This window comes from Nerophis ophidion, linkage group LG02 (genome assembly GCF_033978795.1).
Source record: "Nerophis ophidion isolate RoL-2023_Sa linkage group LG02, RoL_Noph_v1.0, whole genome shotgun sequence".
In the NCBI taxonomy this organism is placed as follows: domain Eukaryota; kingdom Metazoa; phylum Chordata; class Actinopteri; order Syngnathiformes; family Syngnathidae; genus Nerophis; species Nerophis ophidion.
In genome coordinates this window covers 60,218,570-60,237,027 of record NC_084612.1, presented here as the reverse complement: position 1 = coordinate 60,237,027, position 18,458 = coordinate 60,218,570, and the positions used below count along the sequence as shown (strand labels likewise).

The following is an 18,458-nucleotide window of genomic DNA, read 5'->3' as shown; positions in this document are numbered from 1 at the left end:
AAACACAACCAAAAGTTGTAGGCTGCCCGACCCCCCAGGCAGCGACAGGCCAAATTACACTGTTCCTTACACCCAACCAGCCCCTTGTCAGTCTGTCCCGGGGACGCCCTTCTCCCCCTGGAGAGACGCCACCTTAATTAACTAATATTCTGGGGGAAACACTGCCGTCTATCTGTGTTGGCCCTGCAATGAGGGTGTAAACCGCCTTCTGCCCGAATGCAGCTGAGATAGGCTCCAGCTCCAGCACCCCCGCGACCCTGAACGGGACAAGCGGTAGAAAATGGATGGAGGGATGGATGGACATTGGCGGCAAACTCCGTAGCTTGCTAGCTTGTGCACGCCAGCTTTCTGAGACTCTTATTTTGTTAGCACAGACAGGATGAAGCAGCGCTTTTATTGCGAAGGTAGGAACTGTGCAGTCGGTCTTTAGAGTTTTGACAGCAGATATAGCGGAGAGTCTGTTGAAATAAAAAGTGTTTGACTTCCTGTCGGTCATTTTTTCTTAATAATTACCTTGCAGCAGACAGCGTCATCTCACAAGACCCTTCGAGTGCAGTGAATGTCAATCAAGTGACGAAAGTGACGTCTTGGTGAAGATTGATGATTGCTCATTTTTAGGTCTATTTTTTTAATGCCTGGCTGGCGATACACAGACACACCCTCCGCCATCGACCGGTAGCTCGCCATCGAAGTAATGGGCACCCCTGGTCTACATACTGCAAGGCAAAGTCGCTGCTTTCGTCTGGAGTGTTTCCAAGACGAAACATAAAGCCAGTCAGAAGTTGTGATGATTTAATTCACATTTTTTTCCCAATAACAACTCTCGGTTCAAATGGATTTGTTATCCATGTTTTAAGTAAGAAATGCGGCAGTGCGGACAAAAAAAAGAGTTTATATGAGAAGGAACTTCATAAACCCCCGCGGCACCACCCGGAAATATATTTGATGCCAGCGAGGACAAGTATGAATTTGTATTGTATTCACATTTTTAACGTTAAATTTTTGCGGGAATCAGCATTTTCCTTATGACTGTAGTCCTTATAAAAATGTAAGAACACTTGGATTAATCATAATGATGCTGGGATTATCGTAATGACAATTAGATCACAATGAAGAAACTCAGATTAACATAATACTTGTAAAACAGTAATGACAATGGAATTGTTGTAATACTTGGATTTCCGTAATGACACTCTGATTACCGTAAAGGCGCTTGTATTACCGTAATTACACTTAATTACCATGACACTCGGATTACGGTAATATTTGCATCACCTAATGACACTAAAATTACTACTTAGATTACCATATCAATGTCAATCAATCGTTTACTTATATAGCCCTAAATCACAAGCGTCTCAAAGGGCTGCACAAGCCACCGACATCCTGGGCTCAGATGCCACATCAGGGCAAGGAAAAACTCAACCCAATGGGATGACAATGAGAAACCTTGGACATATTGTGTGAGTCCAGTCCATAGTGGATCTAACATAATAGTGAGAGTCCAGTCCATAATTAGACTCTCATTACTGTAGTACTCAGATAGCTGTAAATCGTGCTCAGATTACCGTAATGACACTGATTAACCTAATGACATGTATCACGGGAAAGCATAGAGCCTATCGATCAGTGTTGCCAGCTTGGCAACTTTGTTGCTAAATCTGGCAACTTTGTTACTAAATCTGGCGACTTTTCAAACCTCTTGGCAAAATTTTTTGTTAACATCTACTAACAACAAATCTAGAAACTTTTTTCGGTGAGATTGGGAACTTTTTGTGTCTTGGAAACTCTGAGGTGAAAGCACGGAGCTGTCACTGTCCTCCGCGAGCAGTGATGGGTGCTGCCGGTCAACTGGTGCTGCTGGCACCGGGCGGAAATTGCAGCGGTTCGTGCATGCGTAAATCATTTTCCAACTGGATTTTTATGGTGCGTTCCTTTTGTAGTGGGTCGTCGGAATTTCCCAGTTCCTTGCCGGATGTTTTGACTGGATTTTCAAATGTAAATGTTTCTTTACCGTCACATTTAAATACATCACTAAATTTGATTTGCCTACTGAACAAAGCGTCAGTAACCTGCTGATCCGCTCCACTCAGTGCAATTCATTTGCGAGGAGAAATGAACTGTCAGCGCATTTAATTCATCTTACCTCAGTGAATACCACCGATTTTCACGCGCTTTTTTGTCATACATGGAGCTGTGATAAAGGACACATTTTGGCGTGTTTTATTATTCATAGTTTGCTTAACAGTAACAGAATATTCTTCTATGCTATAAGTGACCAGACGTCCGAGATCAAAACTTGGAATATGATCCCAGAGAAGAGGGAAAAAAACGGTCAGCTAATTTTAAGTTGAAGAAACAATATGATTAGGTCATATATACATGTGTATATCCTACATAAACAATGTATGAATACATTAGATATCTATATATCTTAGGGACCTATAGACTGTATCTCTGTTGCTGCAGCAGCAGAGAGTTTATTCTGTCTTGCAACTTTGTATTTATATTTTGTATTACATTCTTCCCTTAAATGATAATGCTTACAGTTATTGTTAAATATGTATTTTTATGTATGTCGCTTTGGATAGAAGCGTCTGCCAAATACTTAAACATAAACACCTGAAAGTCTTTATATCAGCTAAAACCACCAATCTGTTTCACTGGATTCAGAATAAAACCAAATTCTGTCTTACACAACAATGTTAGTATTTGAATATTATTACTTTAAGACTTTTTCCTGGTTACAATTATACTGTAAAGAAAGTATTGTCTGATACTTTGCCTAAAATGGGAATGCATCATAATCAGTGTCGGCTAGTGAATTTTGTTTTGGGTCTCACAATCATTTATTTCAACTTTATGTTATTCAAGTATGACATTTTTTACATTTAATTAATTTCATTGACAAGCAATTCTATTATGGTCATACTTGTTTGCTACTATGATTTCAGTACTATTGAGGATTTGTGCTCCTTCTCAACTCTGTGGTAATATTCTTTTCACAAAATACAACCGATTGTAGCTGAGATAGGCGCCAGCGCCCCCCGCGACCCCAAAAGGGAATAAGCGGTAGAAAATGGATGGATGGATGGACAACCAATAGTATCAATCTTACATGTGAAAACTAATCCCCCGATTCATATTTTCAACAGTAAGTTCATTTGAGCAGGAAAACGCTGAACACCAGCCCGGCATCTTTGTTTTCTACCCGTCAACTGTCAGTTTAGCATTTTTGTTTTCTACCAGTCAACTGTCAGTTTAGGCTGCTCGCCAGCTCCTCATCACCACTTCAAGATGGCAACCCAATTTCTCACGTCACAGCAGCCAATACTGTGTCTACTTAGAAGATATCTATGGTTCTAATCATATTTATCATTTTTTTAACTCACTTTTGTATGTCTCCCACAGTGTCCATTTCAATCAAAAATGTAAATGAGGCGATGACTACATCTAGCGACTTTTAGGACAGCCAATAGCTACTTTCCGTGCTGAGGAGTTGGCAACACTTCTCTAGAATAATGGTAGTTACAATATAGAATTGCAAATCCTGTCACTCTCACCAGCTTAGGGATTCAAGTTTTGAAATAGCCGGATTAAAGAAATATAATGTATAAAATAGTAATGTTCGGTCAAGTAAGGCAGAAGAAATATTACCTTGAAGCCATCACCTAATTGTCCAATTATATTGTCCAACGGCACTGGAACATTGTCGAAGGTGACTTCACAAGCTGGAAAGGATGAATAGAAATATGCCGTGAATAATTAGAATCAGGTTATAGATCAGAAATCATGTTAGAAATTAATTGAAATATGTCAAAGTAGTCATATTTACTGTTCGAGCCTCGGATGCCAAGTTTGTCCTCAGGCTTTCCACTGATGACTCCTCCAAAAGCTCTCTCAACAATAAAAGCTGAAATCTTATCCTTCTTGACGCCTTCTACTTCCACCTCAGTGCGCGCAAACACCGTCATGATGTCAGCCATTGCTCCGTTTGAGATCCAGATCTAATGGACAGCCAACAGACTTGAAATATAAACATATACTGTACTTAAGAGTACAATGTTCTTACCTTGGAACCATTAATTAAGTAATGTTTTCCATCCTCTGACAATGTTGCTCGTGTCTGAATGGACGCTGCATCGCTTCCACTGAAACAGAAAGACAAATCAGGTCACCAAGAAAGCGGAATTCTGCCCTGAATTTTTGCTTTTATTTTTTTAATCATCACTTCACGGCATGTCCACACTAACATGGATATTTTCAAACGCCTTTTCACCACTCTGGTCATAAAAAAAACTTGTCACAAACCCATTCACAAAGTGTGATGTTCACTTGATCAAAAACCTGAAAAGGCAACCACAACAGACTTGGTGGCAATACAACACAAATTGTTATACATTACAAAACCCAAAACGTATATTCAATTGAATAGACTGTAAAGACATGATAATTAATCTTCGAACTGAAAGACTTTTTTTTTTTTTGCAACTAATCATTAACTTAGTCATTAACTAAAAAAGTTGTCACAGGGGCATTTTTACCACTGTGTTACATGGCCTTTCCTTTTAACAACACTCAGTAAACGTTAAGGAACTGAGGAGACCAATTTGTGAAGCTTTTCATGTGGAATTCTTTCCCATTCTTGCTTGATGTACAGCTTTAGTTGTTCAACAGTCCGGGGTTTCCGTTGTGGTATTTTAGGCTTCATAATGCGCCACACATTTTCAATGGGAGACAGGTTTGGACTACAGGCAGGCCAGTCTAGTACCAGCAGTCTTTTACTACGAAGCCACGCTGTTGTAACACCTGACTTGGCATTGTCTTGCTGAAATAAGCAGGGGCGTCCATGAAAAATACGTTGCTTGGATGGCAGCATATGTTGCTCCAAAACCTGTATGTACCTTTCAGCATTATTGGTCCCTTCAAATAGGTGTGAGTTACCCATGCCATGGGCACCAATAAACCCCCATACCATCACAGATGCTGGCTTTTGAACTTTGCGCCTATAGCTATCCAAAAGGTTATTTTCCTCTTTGGTCCGGAGGACACGGCGTCCAGTTTCCATAAACAAATTGAAACGTGGACACGTCAGACCACAGAACACTTTTCCACTTTGCATCAGTCCATCTTAGTTAAGCTCGGGCCCAGCAAATAGTATATACAAGTTTACTTCAATCAAGTAAAAAATATTTCAATTAATAAATAAACTATTACATCACCATAAAGTGTAGTGCGCAATTATAAATACATTTTTACGTCACCATGAACTCATCAAATACACTTTTGTGTAACGGTTTAGACCAAAATTAGGAAAATACATGTTTACATCACAATGTACTCATTAAATATACTTTTACATCACCAAAAAGTTATGTCCAAAATCAATAAACTATTATGTAACCATGAAGTGTTGTCCACAATTAATACATACATGTTTATGTCACCATGAATTGGTTAAATACACTTTTATGTCACCTTTAAGTGTAGTCCATAATCAAACTTTTATGTCACCTTGAAGTGTAGTCCACAATTACTGTAATACACTATGACATCACCATTAAGTATAGTTCACAATTAATAAATAAACATTAACGTCACCATGAATTCATTAGATACACTTTTACGTCACCATGGACTAAGGGGGTGCTGACCAAAGAAGAAGGTTTAACATTAGTTGTTGTCCACATGGACAAGACCTGGCTTGTACTAGTACCCTGTGGACAGAAGTTTGATGTTCAGATGAGACAAAGCTTAAGTTATTTGTCCCCAATTACAAGAACATGTTTGCAGAAGAACATTGAGCAGTCAATCATGGTGGATCCTGGTCTTGCTGTCAGTAGTACAGCGTGGATGGATGCCATTTGGAACTAACTCCTAATACTTTATCTTCACAACTTCACCTCAAATCATCATGAAAATGACTGAAACTCCCAACTGGACAATGATCGGCGCCCAATCATTGCAGGCTGACAAGATGTAGTAGCAGTTAGTGTTGAAAGGTTTGAGAATATCGTACCTTCCAGGTTCAGTCAAGCAAAAAGCTGCAACGTATTCTCCAGTGGCAAGCTTGGGCAGATACTTGTTCTTCTGGGATTTATTCCCTGCGATAAGAATACCCTAAGACAAAAAAAAAAACTGTAAAGAAAAATAAGGTTTCCACTTGAGTGTGGTTTGAATGTTTACTTTGAGTCCAATGGCTTGATGAGCAGCCAGTGTGACAGCAATTGATGCGTCCAATGAGATGATCTCTGCGAGTCTTGCATACATGGTGTTGGACAGTCCAAGACCTCCTGACATGCAAACAAAACAACTTCTCGTTAACCTTACAATCAGCATCAAATGCACGCGTACCACAAATACTAAACTAATAGGAGGATAGTTTTTACATCTATTAAGATAACTAACAAATTGACGATAAACACTCAACTACGTACAAACAAATACATTTGTACAAATTATTATTATACACCACGAGGCACTACGAATATTAAAGTTGTTCCATCTTATATATATGTTATTCTTAAGTACAATAAAAACATTTTAACGTAGCTAACAAGTTTTTCCTCATACTGATTAGTTTTCTACTAATCACCCTTGGTAACGTTGTGATGAATGACTGATGATGTTTGATGTACATTAAAAGTGACCGTTGTTTCAAAATGATTACCGAATTTTACAGACCATAGGGCGCACCGGAGTATAAGGCCAACTGCCGATGAATGGTCTATTTTCGATCTTTTTTCATATATAAGGAGCACTGGATTATAGGGCCCATTAAAGGGGTCATATTATATATCTTTTTTTTCTAAATGTAAAACACTTCCTTGTGGTCTACATAAGATGTATTGGTGTTTTTTTGGTCAAAATGTTGCATAGATGATGTTTTATTTCTGACAGTCGCTTCAGGATGTGCCGTTTTGTGGGCGGTCTTATTTACCTGGCTCACCTTTGGCAGCGTCTTGTCCCCTTCATCTTTGTTGTAGCGGTGTAGCGTGCAAGGATGGGGGTGGAAGAAGTGTCAAAAGATGGAACTAACTGTTTTAATGACATTCACACTTAACTTCAATCAATAACGGAGCAGCATCTCCTCATCCGGAAACAACAACAATGTATCCCGTGAAAAAACGTCCAACCGGAACTCTCTAATAACTAAAGTTCCTTGGGTGAATAATGTAATCTCACTCCACTGGTAAGTTTTAGCACTTTCATGGCAAGTTTACTGACAGATATAAATAAGAACTTTACACGACTTTATATTAGAAATGGCAACAGTGGAGGATAAATGTCCCATAACAAGAAGATCGAGAAAAAAAAGCTTATTGACTATGGGTGTCCCCACGGACTATAAAAGGGGACACGCGCAATTTTTCAGGATGCATGCAGATACCAAATACAGATCAGCAGGCACCAGAAGATAAGTAAAATTGTTTTTGCATAATATTGGGAAAGAAAACGTCAGATAATATGTCTTACCTTATATACACACCATAATAAAACTTGCATGTTTAATGCGGCGACAATCCATTAAGCGGTGCGGCTTAATAGATTACCAAAGACGTACTCAAATATTTTGATAGATTTTTGAGCGCCGTGTGTAATGTTCTATATTTTCAATGGAACATATAAAATGTCGGTGTTGTTTACTTGAATCATTTTGCAGTCTACACGTATCTTGTATGTGTGACTGCCATCTACTGGTCACATTTATCATTACACCATTTACCAAATAAATTTTCTTCGAGGTCGGTAAACAAAACCAGAATAATTCCGTACATTAGGCGCACCGGCTTATAAGGTGCGCTGTCGAGTTTTGAGAATAAAAAAAATGATTTTATGTGCGCTTTACATTCCGGAAAATACGGTAGTTCCAGCTCCAACATTAAAGTGGGAGTCGCTTCAGACGCCATTGTTTACTACAACTACTACGCGCTTCCATATGGAGTATACTGACAGATATTAGTTAGAACTACATGCTACTTTGTATTAGAAATGGCTTGTACGAGCCAGTCTGCCCCACAAAAAGAAGATAGAGAAAAAGAACGAACTTAATTGACTGCAACTTTGAACAACAACTGAATAAAAATGGCAGACTCTCGCAAAACTCTTTTGCCAAACCTCTATCATATATGAAGATAGCCGCTGTACAGTTAAATGTGCTCTGTGTTAGCCGATCTCACTCTTGGATGATTGGCATCAAAATCGGCAGAAGAAAACCCTGATCGGTACATCACTAAATGAAAGCATGTGATGTGGTGACAGGAAAGTCTTACCATACTCCTCAGGGATCTGGATTCCAAACAGTCCGAGTTCTTTTAACCCATTTAACGTCTCAGTTGGTATGCTGGCTTCTCGGTCAATTTTTGCTGAGTCGACTGTCATGACAGGACAAAAGATGGCATCATTTTGAAGGTACAGTATGTGACCATTTTATTCTAAACAATATGATATATGTTTGTACGTGTGTTGCTCCCTTGAAGCAAATATTGATCATATAAGTAGAGTTGACAAAGACTGTATGGAAACTTAATAACTCCCTAACTTACATATTATTGTTCTTGGTTCTTCTATCAAATGAGTGGATGAGTGTATAGAACGGTTAAAAGGGGAATTGCACATTTTGGGAATTTTGCCGATAATTCACAATCGTTATGTAAGACAAGAACACGTTTTTCTTTTTTTATGAATCCTAAATTGTGTAGAATGCGTATTGAATATACGACAAGTGCGAGGTGGCTAACTATTACGCCCATTACGCCCTCTAAAAATACATTACAAAAACTGCCAACAATACTCCATTTACATCTCGTGTCCTGAATATTAACCAAGTATTAGCAATATTGTTATCATAAGTTTTAACGCAGACAAATTATATTTAGCAACACCTTTGACACAGAGAGCTAACTAGCTTATACTGCTATTTTGACATAGAGCCAGTGAGCTGCTGCATCGCCTCTGAGTTGGTGAAAGTTAATTCTAGATTATAAACCATGCCTCTCACCTGAATAGTGAAAGGTTGTGGCCATAACTTGCACACTAAAAAATGCAGGGTTATTTTGATAACCCATCCATCCATCCACCCAATTTATGAGTTGCGAGCGTTGGGAGTAAATTTTGGAGTTATTTTAATGAAGAGCAATACATTTTCGGGGTTATAAGGGTATTATTTTAACTAAATTTCTGGGTTTTCAAAACTATGAACCATTTTTGAGTTGTTTTTAATGAGAATTTTTTTTTTTTTGGGTAAAAAGGCTTTTTTTTGGTAAATTATATAGGTACTTTTTTCTTAAAGGGAATTTTAAATTGGATAAATCTCATTAACATTACTACGTACATAAAAATCTTTGAGCATGCTGTGTAGGACTACTATGACTGTACAAGACAATTATTGTTAAAAAAAACAACAACAAAAAAATGTCTTTAATATCTTGCTTTTGAGTGTATTTTATTGGAATAAAAATAATTGTAATAAGTAGTTGGGAAGGAGTAGGACAAACCAGCAGTAAAATGTATAATTTTTAACCAACTACAGGGTCAGGGAGAGCTAAATTGCGCAACCCAATAGTTGGGTTGGGAATAACCCAACATTGTAGTGAGTATAACTCAGCTTTTATGTTAAACAAATTAAACCCAATAGTTGGGTTATAAATCAACCAATATTGAGTTAGCATAACTCAAATTCTGGGCTAAATAATTCAACCCAATAGTTGGGAACAACCAAACATTAAGTTATCATAACTCACCTTTCTGGTTAAATAATTCAACGCAAAAGTTGTGGTTGAAAAAATTAACCCAAAATGTTGAGTTAAAATAACTCAAATAAGGGGTTTGTCCTTTTATGAACCAGCAGTTGGGTTCAAATTGGGTAATTTTTTTGTGTGTGAGAAGGTGATCAATTTTGACGTACAAATTTTAGCCAGAAATTATAGCCGGCAAGAAAGACACGAAAAGACGCTCGTTTACGCCACCTTTTATGTTAACCTGGCGTGCGGACAATGATTAATTCTTTATCTAAATGGAAAGATATGAACCTCTAATCAGTCAGAATCCCAATGAGAGCAGATATTGTACAGTAAGGGATTGTTTTATTATGTTTTTAGTTTGTATATCTTGTTTATCACTTAGCAATATTGTTACATTATTGTGGGTTCTTCCGAGGATGTCGTAGTCGTAATGGTTTGTACAGTCCTTTGAAATATGTGTGATTTAGGGCTATATAAATAAACATTGATTGATTGATTGATTACATGATGCTTATGTTTCACTGAAGATTGATCGGTTTAGCACACAGCTTCTATTCAGGCTCAAAAATATAAGGTTCTGGATTATCATGTGTTCCAAAGTAGTGTTTGTTGTCTCTCATGTTGTCTGCCATGATTAGTAGTAATGTTGAAGGGAAAGGCAAATGCTATGATGCGTCTGTGAAATTAATATGACGCCATATGCCAAAATGACAAAAATATGTCAATATTATGTTGTTATGAATGTGCCTGTTACTATATTATATATATATATAGTGGGAATTCACTTCACTGGGGTGCTCTGATGGCGCATGGGTTTCTCGGCGAGAGAGAGGACTCCCTGGTCCCTCCCTGTTTGCCCGGGATCAGGGTCACTGCAGTCCTGGGCCCTCCTTAACTCCCTAAAATAGTTTTGTGTCACCTGGTTCTTCCGTACTCACCCACATATGTTTTTAGAAGACTCTTATTATCTGTGCATGTTTGTGATAGAGAAGAATGGGGTTGGGGGGTTGACTGTTTACACTTGCGATTATGCAATGAGGGCGGAAGGTGCTGTTTTCTTTAAATGTAAAGCACTTTGTCCTACATTTTAAATGTATGAAACGTGCTATATGAATAAAGTTTGATTGATACACTTACAACATGTATATACACTGGATGTGAATTCTCCCTGCCCACTGGGTGTGAGTTTTCCTTGCCCTTTTGTGGGTTCTTCCGAGGATGTCGTAGTCGAAATGGTTTGTACAGTCCTTTGAGACATTTGTGATTTAGGGCTATACAAATACACATTGATTGATTGATTGATACACTATATTGCCAAAAGTATTTGGCCACCTGCCTTGACTCACATATGAACTTAAGGTGCCCTCCCATTCCTAACCCATAGGGTTCAATATGATGTGGGTCCACCTTTTGCACCTATTACAGCTTCAACTCTTCTGGGAAGGCTGTCCACAAGGTTACGGAGTGTGTTTATATTCTTACATAGTTTATTTTCGACCTATTTTCCAAAAGCGCATTGGTCAGGTCACACACTGATGTTGGTCGAGAAGGCCTGGCTCTCAGTCTCCGTTCTAATTCATCCCAAAGGTGTTCCATCGGGTTCAGGTCAGGACTCTGTGCAGACCAGTCAAGATCATCCGCACCAGACTCTGTCATCCATGTGGCCAGGCCAAATGATTAGGACACCTGATTCTGATCATTTGGATAGGTGGCCAAATACTTTTGGCAATATAGTGTATAATGATGATGGAGGTTTTTGGATGTTTTTTATATATACATAGCTTTATAAGTTAAATGAAGCCACTTGGCTGACTTTTGAGAGCGTTTATTTAAGAATGCAAACAAAAAAGAAAAACGTGTCCTTTTGTCATGCATATTGATTGTGAATGTTAGGCAAACCTAAAAAAGTGCAGTCTCTCTTGAACAAAATGGAAAAAAACTGGCTATAAGTAGATTTAAGTGCACAGACGTGTGACTATATTTCATAATACCTTCCTCTTTGAAGAATTTTTCCACGGGAGCAACAAGCTGATTGATTTCTTCCAATTCTTCATTCTCTATTTGTGGATAAGGGAATACTTCCGTCTGGAACAAATAGAAAAATACATGAAAAAATATGAACATGGTAAAGGGAATACTTCCGTCTAGAACAGGGGTCTCAGATACGCGGCCCGCGGGCCGAGACGTTATATTGCAGCCCCCACCTTAATCCATCCATCCATCCATTTTCTACCGCTTATTCCCTTTCGGGGTCGCGGGGGGCGCTGGCGCCTATCTCAGCTACAATCGGGCGGAAGGCGGGGTACACCATGGACAAGTCGCCACCTCATCGCAGGGCCAACACAGATAGACAGACAACATTCACACTCACATTCACACACTAGGGCCAATTTAGTGTTGCCAATCAACCTATCCCCAGGTGCATGTCTTTGGAAGTGGGAGGAAGCCGGAGTACCCGGAGGGAACCCACGCATTCACGGGGAGAACATGCAAACTCCACACAGAAAGATCCTCAGCCTGGATTTGAACCCAGGACTGCAGGACCTTCGTATTGTGAGGCAGACGCACTAACCCCTCTGCCACCGTGAAGCCCCCCCACCTTAATATGAAAGTTTAATGTTAGTACGGCCCGCAAGTTTAATATGAATGCCGCTTGACAGCGTTGTGTTATTTCGGTCCAAAATGGCTATTTCAACGTTCTGGGTTGCCTACCCCCGCGTCAGTGGAAAAGCGGCAAGTGGGTGAAAACAACAGAGACGTTGCCATGGAGACAAGGGTTTTGTTACATGCCCGGCTGCAGTCACACTGCGACACCTGTCCGTCAGTAATAACAGTCCCCGATAACCTGGACCAATTCAAATAGTTATTTTTTTTAATTGTGTAATTTGCACTCCGGGAGCCGTCACTTTTTTGTGCTCGCTATCCCGGTACTTTCCCGGCTATTATCCGCTGACCGCCGTGTTGCTGTAGGGAGGGAAAGTAGAACGACACACATTGCGGAAATAACATTATACTCCGTGCGTCGGCTAATTACAAATACCGTATTTCCTTGAATTGCCACAGGGCATATAGTATATGCCTCCCTAGAAGTACTGCTGGGTCAAATTCGCTTCCTAAAATAATTAGCGCATGCTTAGTATTACCGCCTGGTCAAACTCGTGACGTCATGAGTGACCCTTCCCCTGTCATCACTTTCAAAATGGAGGAGGCTGATTTTAATACCGGTGATTTGAAATCGCATATAAGGAAGAAGATTAAGAGCTATTCAGTAGGATTTAAGGTCCAAGCTTACATCACACTCAAATTTTTACTGCATGCCTTCGGTAAGTGACGGAGTGAGAAAAGGTTTTAACATAATTAGCGCATGCTTACTTTTACCGCATGCCTTTGGTAAGCGCAGGAGTGAGAAGAGGTTTTAAATTAACTAGCGCCCGGGCGGCATTTCAAGGAAATACGGTATATGCTGAGTATGCAACGTTTGTTTTTTAAGAAAAGCTTTACTCGCGGCCCAGCCTCACCCAGACTCTGCATCCAGTGGCCCCCAGGTAGTAAGTTTGAGACCCCTGGTCTACAACAAATAGAACATACATGACCAAATATGAACATGGAAAAGGTATTACTTCCGTCTAGAACAAACAGAAACATATATGACCAAATATGAACATGGAAAAGGGAATACTTCCGCCTAGAACAAATAGAAACACCCGCGACCCCAAAAGGGAATAAGCGGTAGACAATGGATGGATGGACATGACCAAATATGAACATGGAAAAGGTAATACTTCCGTCTAGAACAAATAGAAACATACATGACTAAATATGAATATGGAAAAGGGAATACTTCCGTTTAGAACAAATATAGAAACATACATGACTAAATATGAACATGGAAAAGGGAATACTTCCATTTAGAACAGGGGTGTCACACTCAAATACAGAGTGGGCCAAAATTTAAAACTGAACAAAGCCACGGGCCAAGGTTGAACAAATTAACCTTTTAATAGGGACCCAAACAAGTTTTGCAATGAATATTGAACAAGCAAGGCTTAAATAGGGCAGCACGGTAGGACATCTGCCTCACAATAGGAAGGTCCTGAGTAATCCTGAGTAATCCTGAGTTCAATCCTGGGCTCGGGATCTTTCTGTGTGGAGTTTGCATGTTCTCCCCGTGACTGCGTGGGTTCCCATCGGGTACTCGGGCTTCCTCCCATGGAACAGGCAGAGCTTATATAACGTAATAGTGGAAAATCAACTTTCAAAAAACAAACGAAAAAACATCAGGTGGTATATTAAATAAAACGTAATTAAAAAAAATTAATGCCTCTTTTCTATTTGCAGCCTTCTGAGACAAATATCAACATTAACTTTTTCCGAGGCTAATAAATTCGAAAATAAATAAAAAATTAGGTGGGCGGGGTTTGGTGGTAGCGGGGGTGTATATTGTAGCATTCCAGAAGAGTTAGTGCTGCAAGGGTTCCTGAGTATGTCTTCTGTTGTGTTGATGTTGTGTTACGGTGCGGGTGTTCTCCCGAAATGTGTTTTGTCATTCTTGTTTGGTGTGGGTTCACAGTGTGGCGCATATTTGTAACAATGTTAAAGTTGTTTATACGGCCACCCTCAGTGTGACCTTTATGGCTGTTGACCAAGTGTGTGTGAAAGCCGCATATATTATGTTACTTGGTTTATATGGAGGAAAAGAGGACGTGACGGCATGTTGTAGAGGACAGTGCCTTTAAGGCACGTTCCAAATATTGTTGTCTGGGTGGAAATCGGGAGAATGGTTGCCCAGGGAGATTTTCGGGAAGGGCACTAAACTTCGGGAGTCTCCCGGGAAAATCGGGAGGGTTGGCAAGTAAAAGTATTAGCGGTGAATGTGGTGTTTCCGGCGGGCCAGCTCTAATGTTAATTTGATATTGCCTCAAGGGCCAAATAAATTAAACGGCGGGCCAATTTTGGCCTGCGGGCCAGAGTTTGACACGGTTGGTTTAGAACAAATAGAAACATATATGACCAAATATGAACAGCGAAACTGTTTGTTTTCATTTAGGAATACAACTGTAAGTTTGTTGAAACAACGGACTAAATTAAAGCACGTTTGTAACAATATATCTGGATTTCATTTTCCTCTAAAGTTGCCTTTAATTAGACGTTAGTGGGTTGAAAGAGAAGGCATAGAGAACAATACTAAATGATGATACGAAGTAGAAAATTACCTTGTTGACTTGACCAAGAAATAAATCCTTTGCGTAAGCGAGCTTTGCCGAGTCACTTTTAATTGACCTCTGCAGCGGCAAACAACATACTGTGTATCTCAGGTATGTTTTACTGTCCAATAAGTGTTTCCTCATTCGAACACTACCAATAGTATTAAATAAGAAGCGTATTCCACTTAAATTCATCTTTACTGGCTTTTCAAGCAAGACGCTGCAGACGTTTACTTCTACTTCCTTGTCTTTTTTTCTTCTTGTGGTGACGATCAACTTGCTCGGTACACTACCGCCACCGCGCGGAGTGGAAGTGTACTGCGGCCATAGGGTCCAAATATAATCTCCATCAGCATACATAAAATAGTGAGGGAAACAACCTAATTGTGTTAATGTTTACTTTTTGTTTGTGTTTCAAGATAAGTCATAATCGTCACATTTAATACAATATTTACACAGAAAAGTATTAAATAAATGACAGCCAAAAACGAATGGATAACTGGCAGCTGAAAAATGATCGAGGGCGAGTTCTTGGTTTCTATGTGGTTTTATTGTAGGCAGTTTTCACCATAGACATCTTGTAAGTAGACACAGCATTGGCTGCTGTGACGCGAGAAATTCGGCCGCCATCTTCAAGTGGTGACGAGGAGCCGGCGAGCTGCCTAAACTGACAGTTGACAGGCAGGAAACAAATATGCCAAACTGACAGTTGACAGGCAGAAAACAAAGATGCTAAAATAACAGTTGACAGCTGTAAAACAAAGATGCTAAACTAACAGTTGACAGCTATAAAACAAAGATGCTAACCTGACAGTTGACAGGTAGAAAACAAAGATGCTAAACTGACAGTTGACAGGCAGAAAACAAAGATGCCAAACTGACAGTTGACAGGCAGAAAACAAAGATGCCAAACCAACAGTTGACAGCTGTAAAACAAAGATGCTAAACTGACAGCTGACAGGTAGAAAACAAAGATGCTAAACTGACTGTTGACAGGCAGAAAACAAAATATGCTAAACTGGCAGTTGACAGGTAGAAAACAAAGATGCTAAACTGACAGTTGACAGGTAGAAAACAAAGATGCTAGACTGCCAATTGACAGCTATAAAACAAAGATGCTAACCTGACAGTTGACAGGTAGAAAACAAAGATGCTAAACTGACAGTTGACAGGTAGAAAACAAAGATGCTAAACTGACAGTTGACAGGTAGAAAACAAAGATGCTAAACTGACAGTTGACAGGTAGAAAACAAAAGATGCTAAACTGACTGTTGACAGGTAGAAAACAAAGATGCTAGACTGCCAATTGACAGCTATAAAACAAAGATGCTAACCTGACAGTTGACAGGTAGAAAACAAAGATGCTAAACTGACAGTTGACAGGTAGAAAACAAAGATGCTAAACTGACAGTTGACAGGTAGAAAACAAAGATGCTAAACTGACAGCTGACAGGTAGAAAACAAAAGATGCTAAACTGACTGTTGACAGGTAGAAAACAAATATGCTAAACTGACAGTTGACAGGTAGAAAACAAAAATGCTAAACTGACAGTTGACAGGTAGAAAACAAAGATGCTAAACTGACTGTTGACAGGTAGAAAACAAAAGATGCTAAACTGACTGTTGACAGGTAGAAAACAAAGATGCTAAACTGACAGTTGACAGGCAGAAAACAAAAGATGCTAAACTGACAGTTGACAGGTAGAAAACAAAGATGCTAAACTGACAGTTGACAGGTAGAAAACAAAGACGCTAAACTGTCAGCTGACAGGTAGAAAACAAAGATGCTAAACTGACTGTTGACAGGCAGAAAACAAAAGATGCTAAACTGACATTTGACAGGCAGAAAACAAAAGATGCTAAACTGACAGTTGACAGGTAGAAAACAAATATGCCAAACTGACAGTTGACAGGCAGAAAACAAAGATGCTAAAATAACAGTTGACAGCTGTAAAACAAAGATGCTAAACTAACAGTTGACAGCTATAAAACAAAGATGCTAACCTGACAGTTGACAGGTAGAAAACAAAGATGCTAAACTGACAGTTGACAGGCAGAAAACAAAGATGCCAAACTAACAGTTGACAGCTGTAAAACAAAGATGCTAAACTGACAGCTGACAGGTAGAAAACAAAGATGCTAAACTGACTGTTGACAGGCAGAAAACAAAAGATGCTTAACTGGCAGTTGACAGGTAGAAAACAAAGATGCTAAACTGGCAGTTGACAGGTAGAAAATAAAGATGCTAAACTGGCAGTTGACAGGTAGAAAACAAAAGATGCTAAACTGACAGTTGACAGGTAGAAAACAAATATGCCAAACTGCCAGTTGACAGGCAGAAAACAAAGATGCTAAAATAACAGTTGACAGCTGTAAAACAAAGATGCTAAACTAACAGTTGACAGCTATAAAACAAAGATGCTAACCTGACAGTTGACAGGTAGAAAACAAAGATGCTAACCTGACAGTTGACAGGTAGAAAACAAAGATGCTAAACTGACAGTTGACAGGCAGAAAACAAAGATGCCAAACTAACAGTTGACAGCTGTAAAACAAAGATGCTAAACTGACAGCTGACAGGTATAAAACAAAGATGCTAAACTGACTGTTGACAGGCAGAAAACAAAAGATGCTAAACTGGCAGTTGACAGGTAGAAAATAAAGATGCTAAACTGGCAGTTGACAGGTAGAAAACAAAGATGCTAAACTGGCAGTTGACAGGTAGAAAACAAAGATGCTAGACTACCAATTGACAGCTATAAAACAAAGATGCTAGACTACCAATTGACAGCTATAAAACAAAGATGCTAACCTGACAGTTGACAGCTATAAAACAAAGATGCTAACCTGACAGTTGAAAGGTAGAAAACAAAGATGCTAAGCTGACATTTGACAGGTAGAAAACAAAGATGCTAAATTGACAGCTGACTGGCAGAAAACAAAGATGCTAAACTGACTGTTGACAGGCAGAAAACAAAAGATGCTAAACTGACTGTTGACAGGCAGAAAACAAAAGATGCTAAACTGATTGTTGACAGGTAGAAAACAAAGATGCTAAACTTACTGTTGACAGGTAGAAAATGAAGATGCTAAACTTACTGTTGACAGGTAGAAAATGAAGATACTAAACTGACAGTTGACAGGTAGAAAACAAAGATGCCTGACGCCATGATGGTTGTCATTCTGGTGCCGGTCATCAAGGACAAGGCAGGTAAGGTGGGAAGCATGGATAATTACAGGGCTATTGCACTTGCAAGCATGCTTTCTAAAGTTAGAGATAATTTCATTAGACCGCTTAAGCGCATTCTTACCACTGCTGACAATGTTTGATTTTAAAATTAAGCATGGTACTGACCTTTGTATCTATGCATTGAAAGAAGTGATTGACATGTACAAAGGTAAGAACTCCTCAGTTATACTTGGCTATATTGACGCGTCGAAAGCCTTTGATAGAGTCAACCGTCAGAAACTGTTCTTAAAACTGAAAGAGAGGGGCGTGCCTGATAGTATC

General features: G+C 39.3%; 1 protein-coding gene across 1 annotated transcript in view; it reads right to left on the bottom strand.

The window, feature by feature from the left end:
- Positions 1 to 15,222, bottom strand: part of acad9 (acyl-CoA dehydrogenase family, member 9) — a 28,665-nt gene extending 13,443 nt beyond the window's left edge. Inside the window, exons 1-8 of the mRNA XM_061887746.1 lie at positions 14,957 to 15,222; positions 11,735 to 11,828; positions 8,274 to 8,375; positions 6,187 to 6,293; positions 6,020 to 6,120; positions 4,073 to 4,151; positions 3,836 to 4,007; positions 3,658 to 3,731 (exon numbers count right to left, since the gene is read on the bottom strand). Of these exons, the coding sequence (XP_061743730.1) occupies positions 3,658 to 3,731; positions 3,836 to 4,007; positions 4,073 to 4,151; positions 6,020 to 6,120; positions 6,187 to 6,293; positions 8,274 to 8,375; positions 11,735 to 11,828; positions 14,957 to 15,142 (915 nt within the window). The 5' untranslated portion in view covers positions 15,143 to 15,222. The remainder of the gene's footprint in view (positions 1 to 3,657; positions 3,732 to 3,835; positions 4,008 to 4,072; positions 4,152 to 6,019; positions 6,121 to 6,186; positions 6,294 to 8,273; positions 8,376 to 11,734; positions 11,829 to 14,956) is intronic.
- Between the last annotated feature and the right edge of the window lie 3,236 nt (positions 15,223 to 18,458).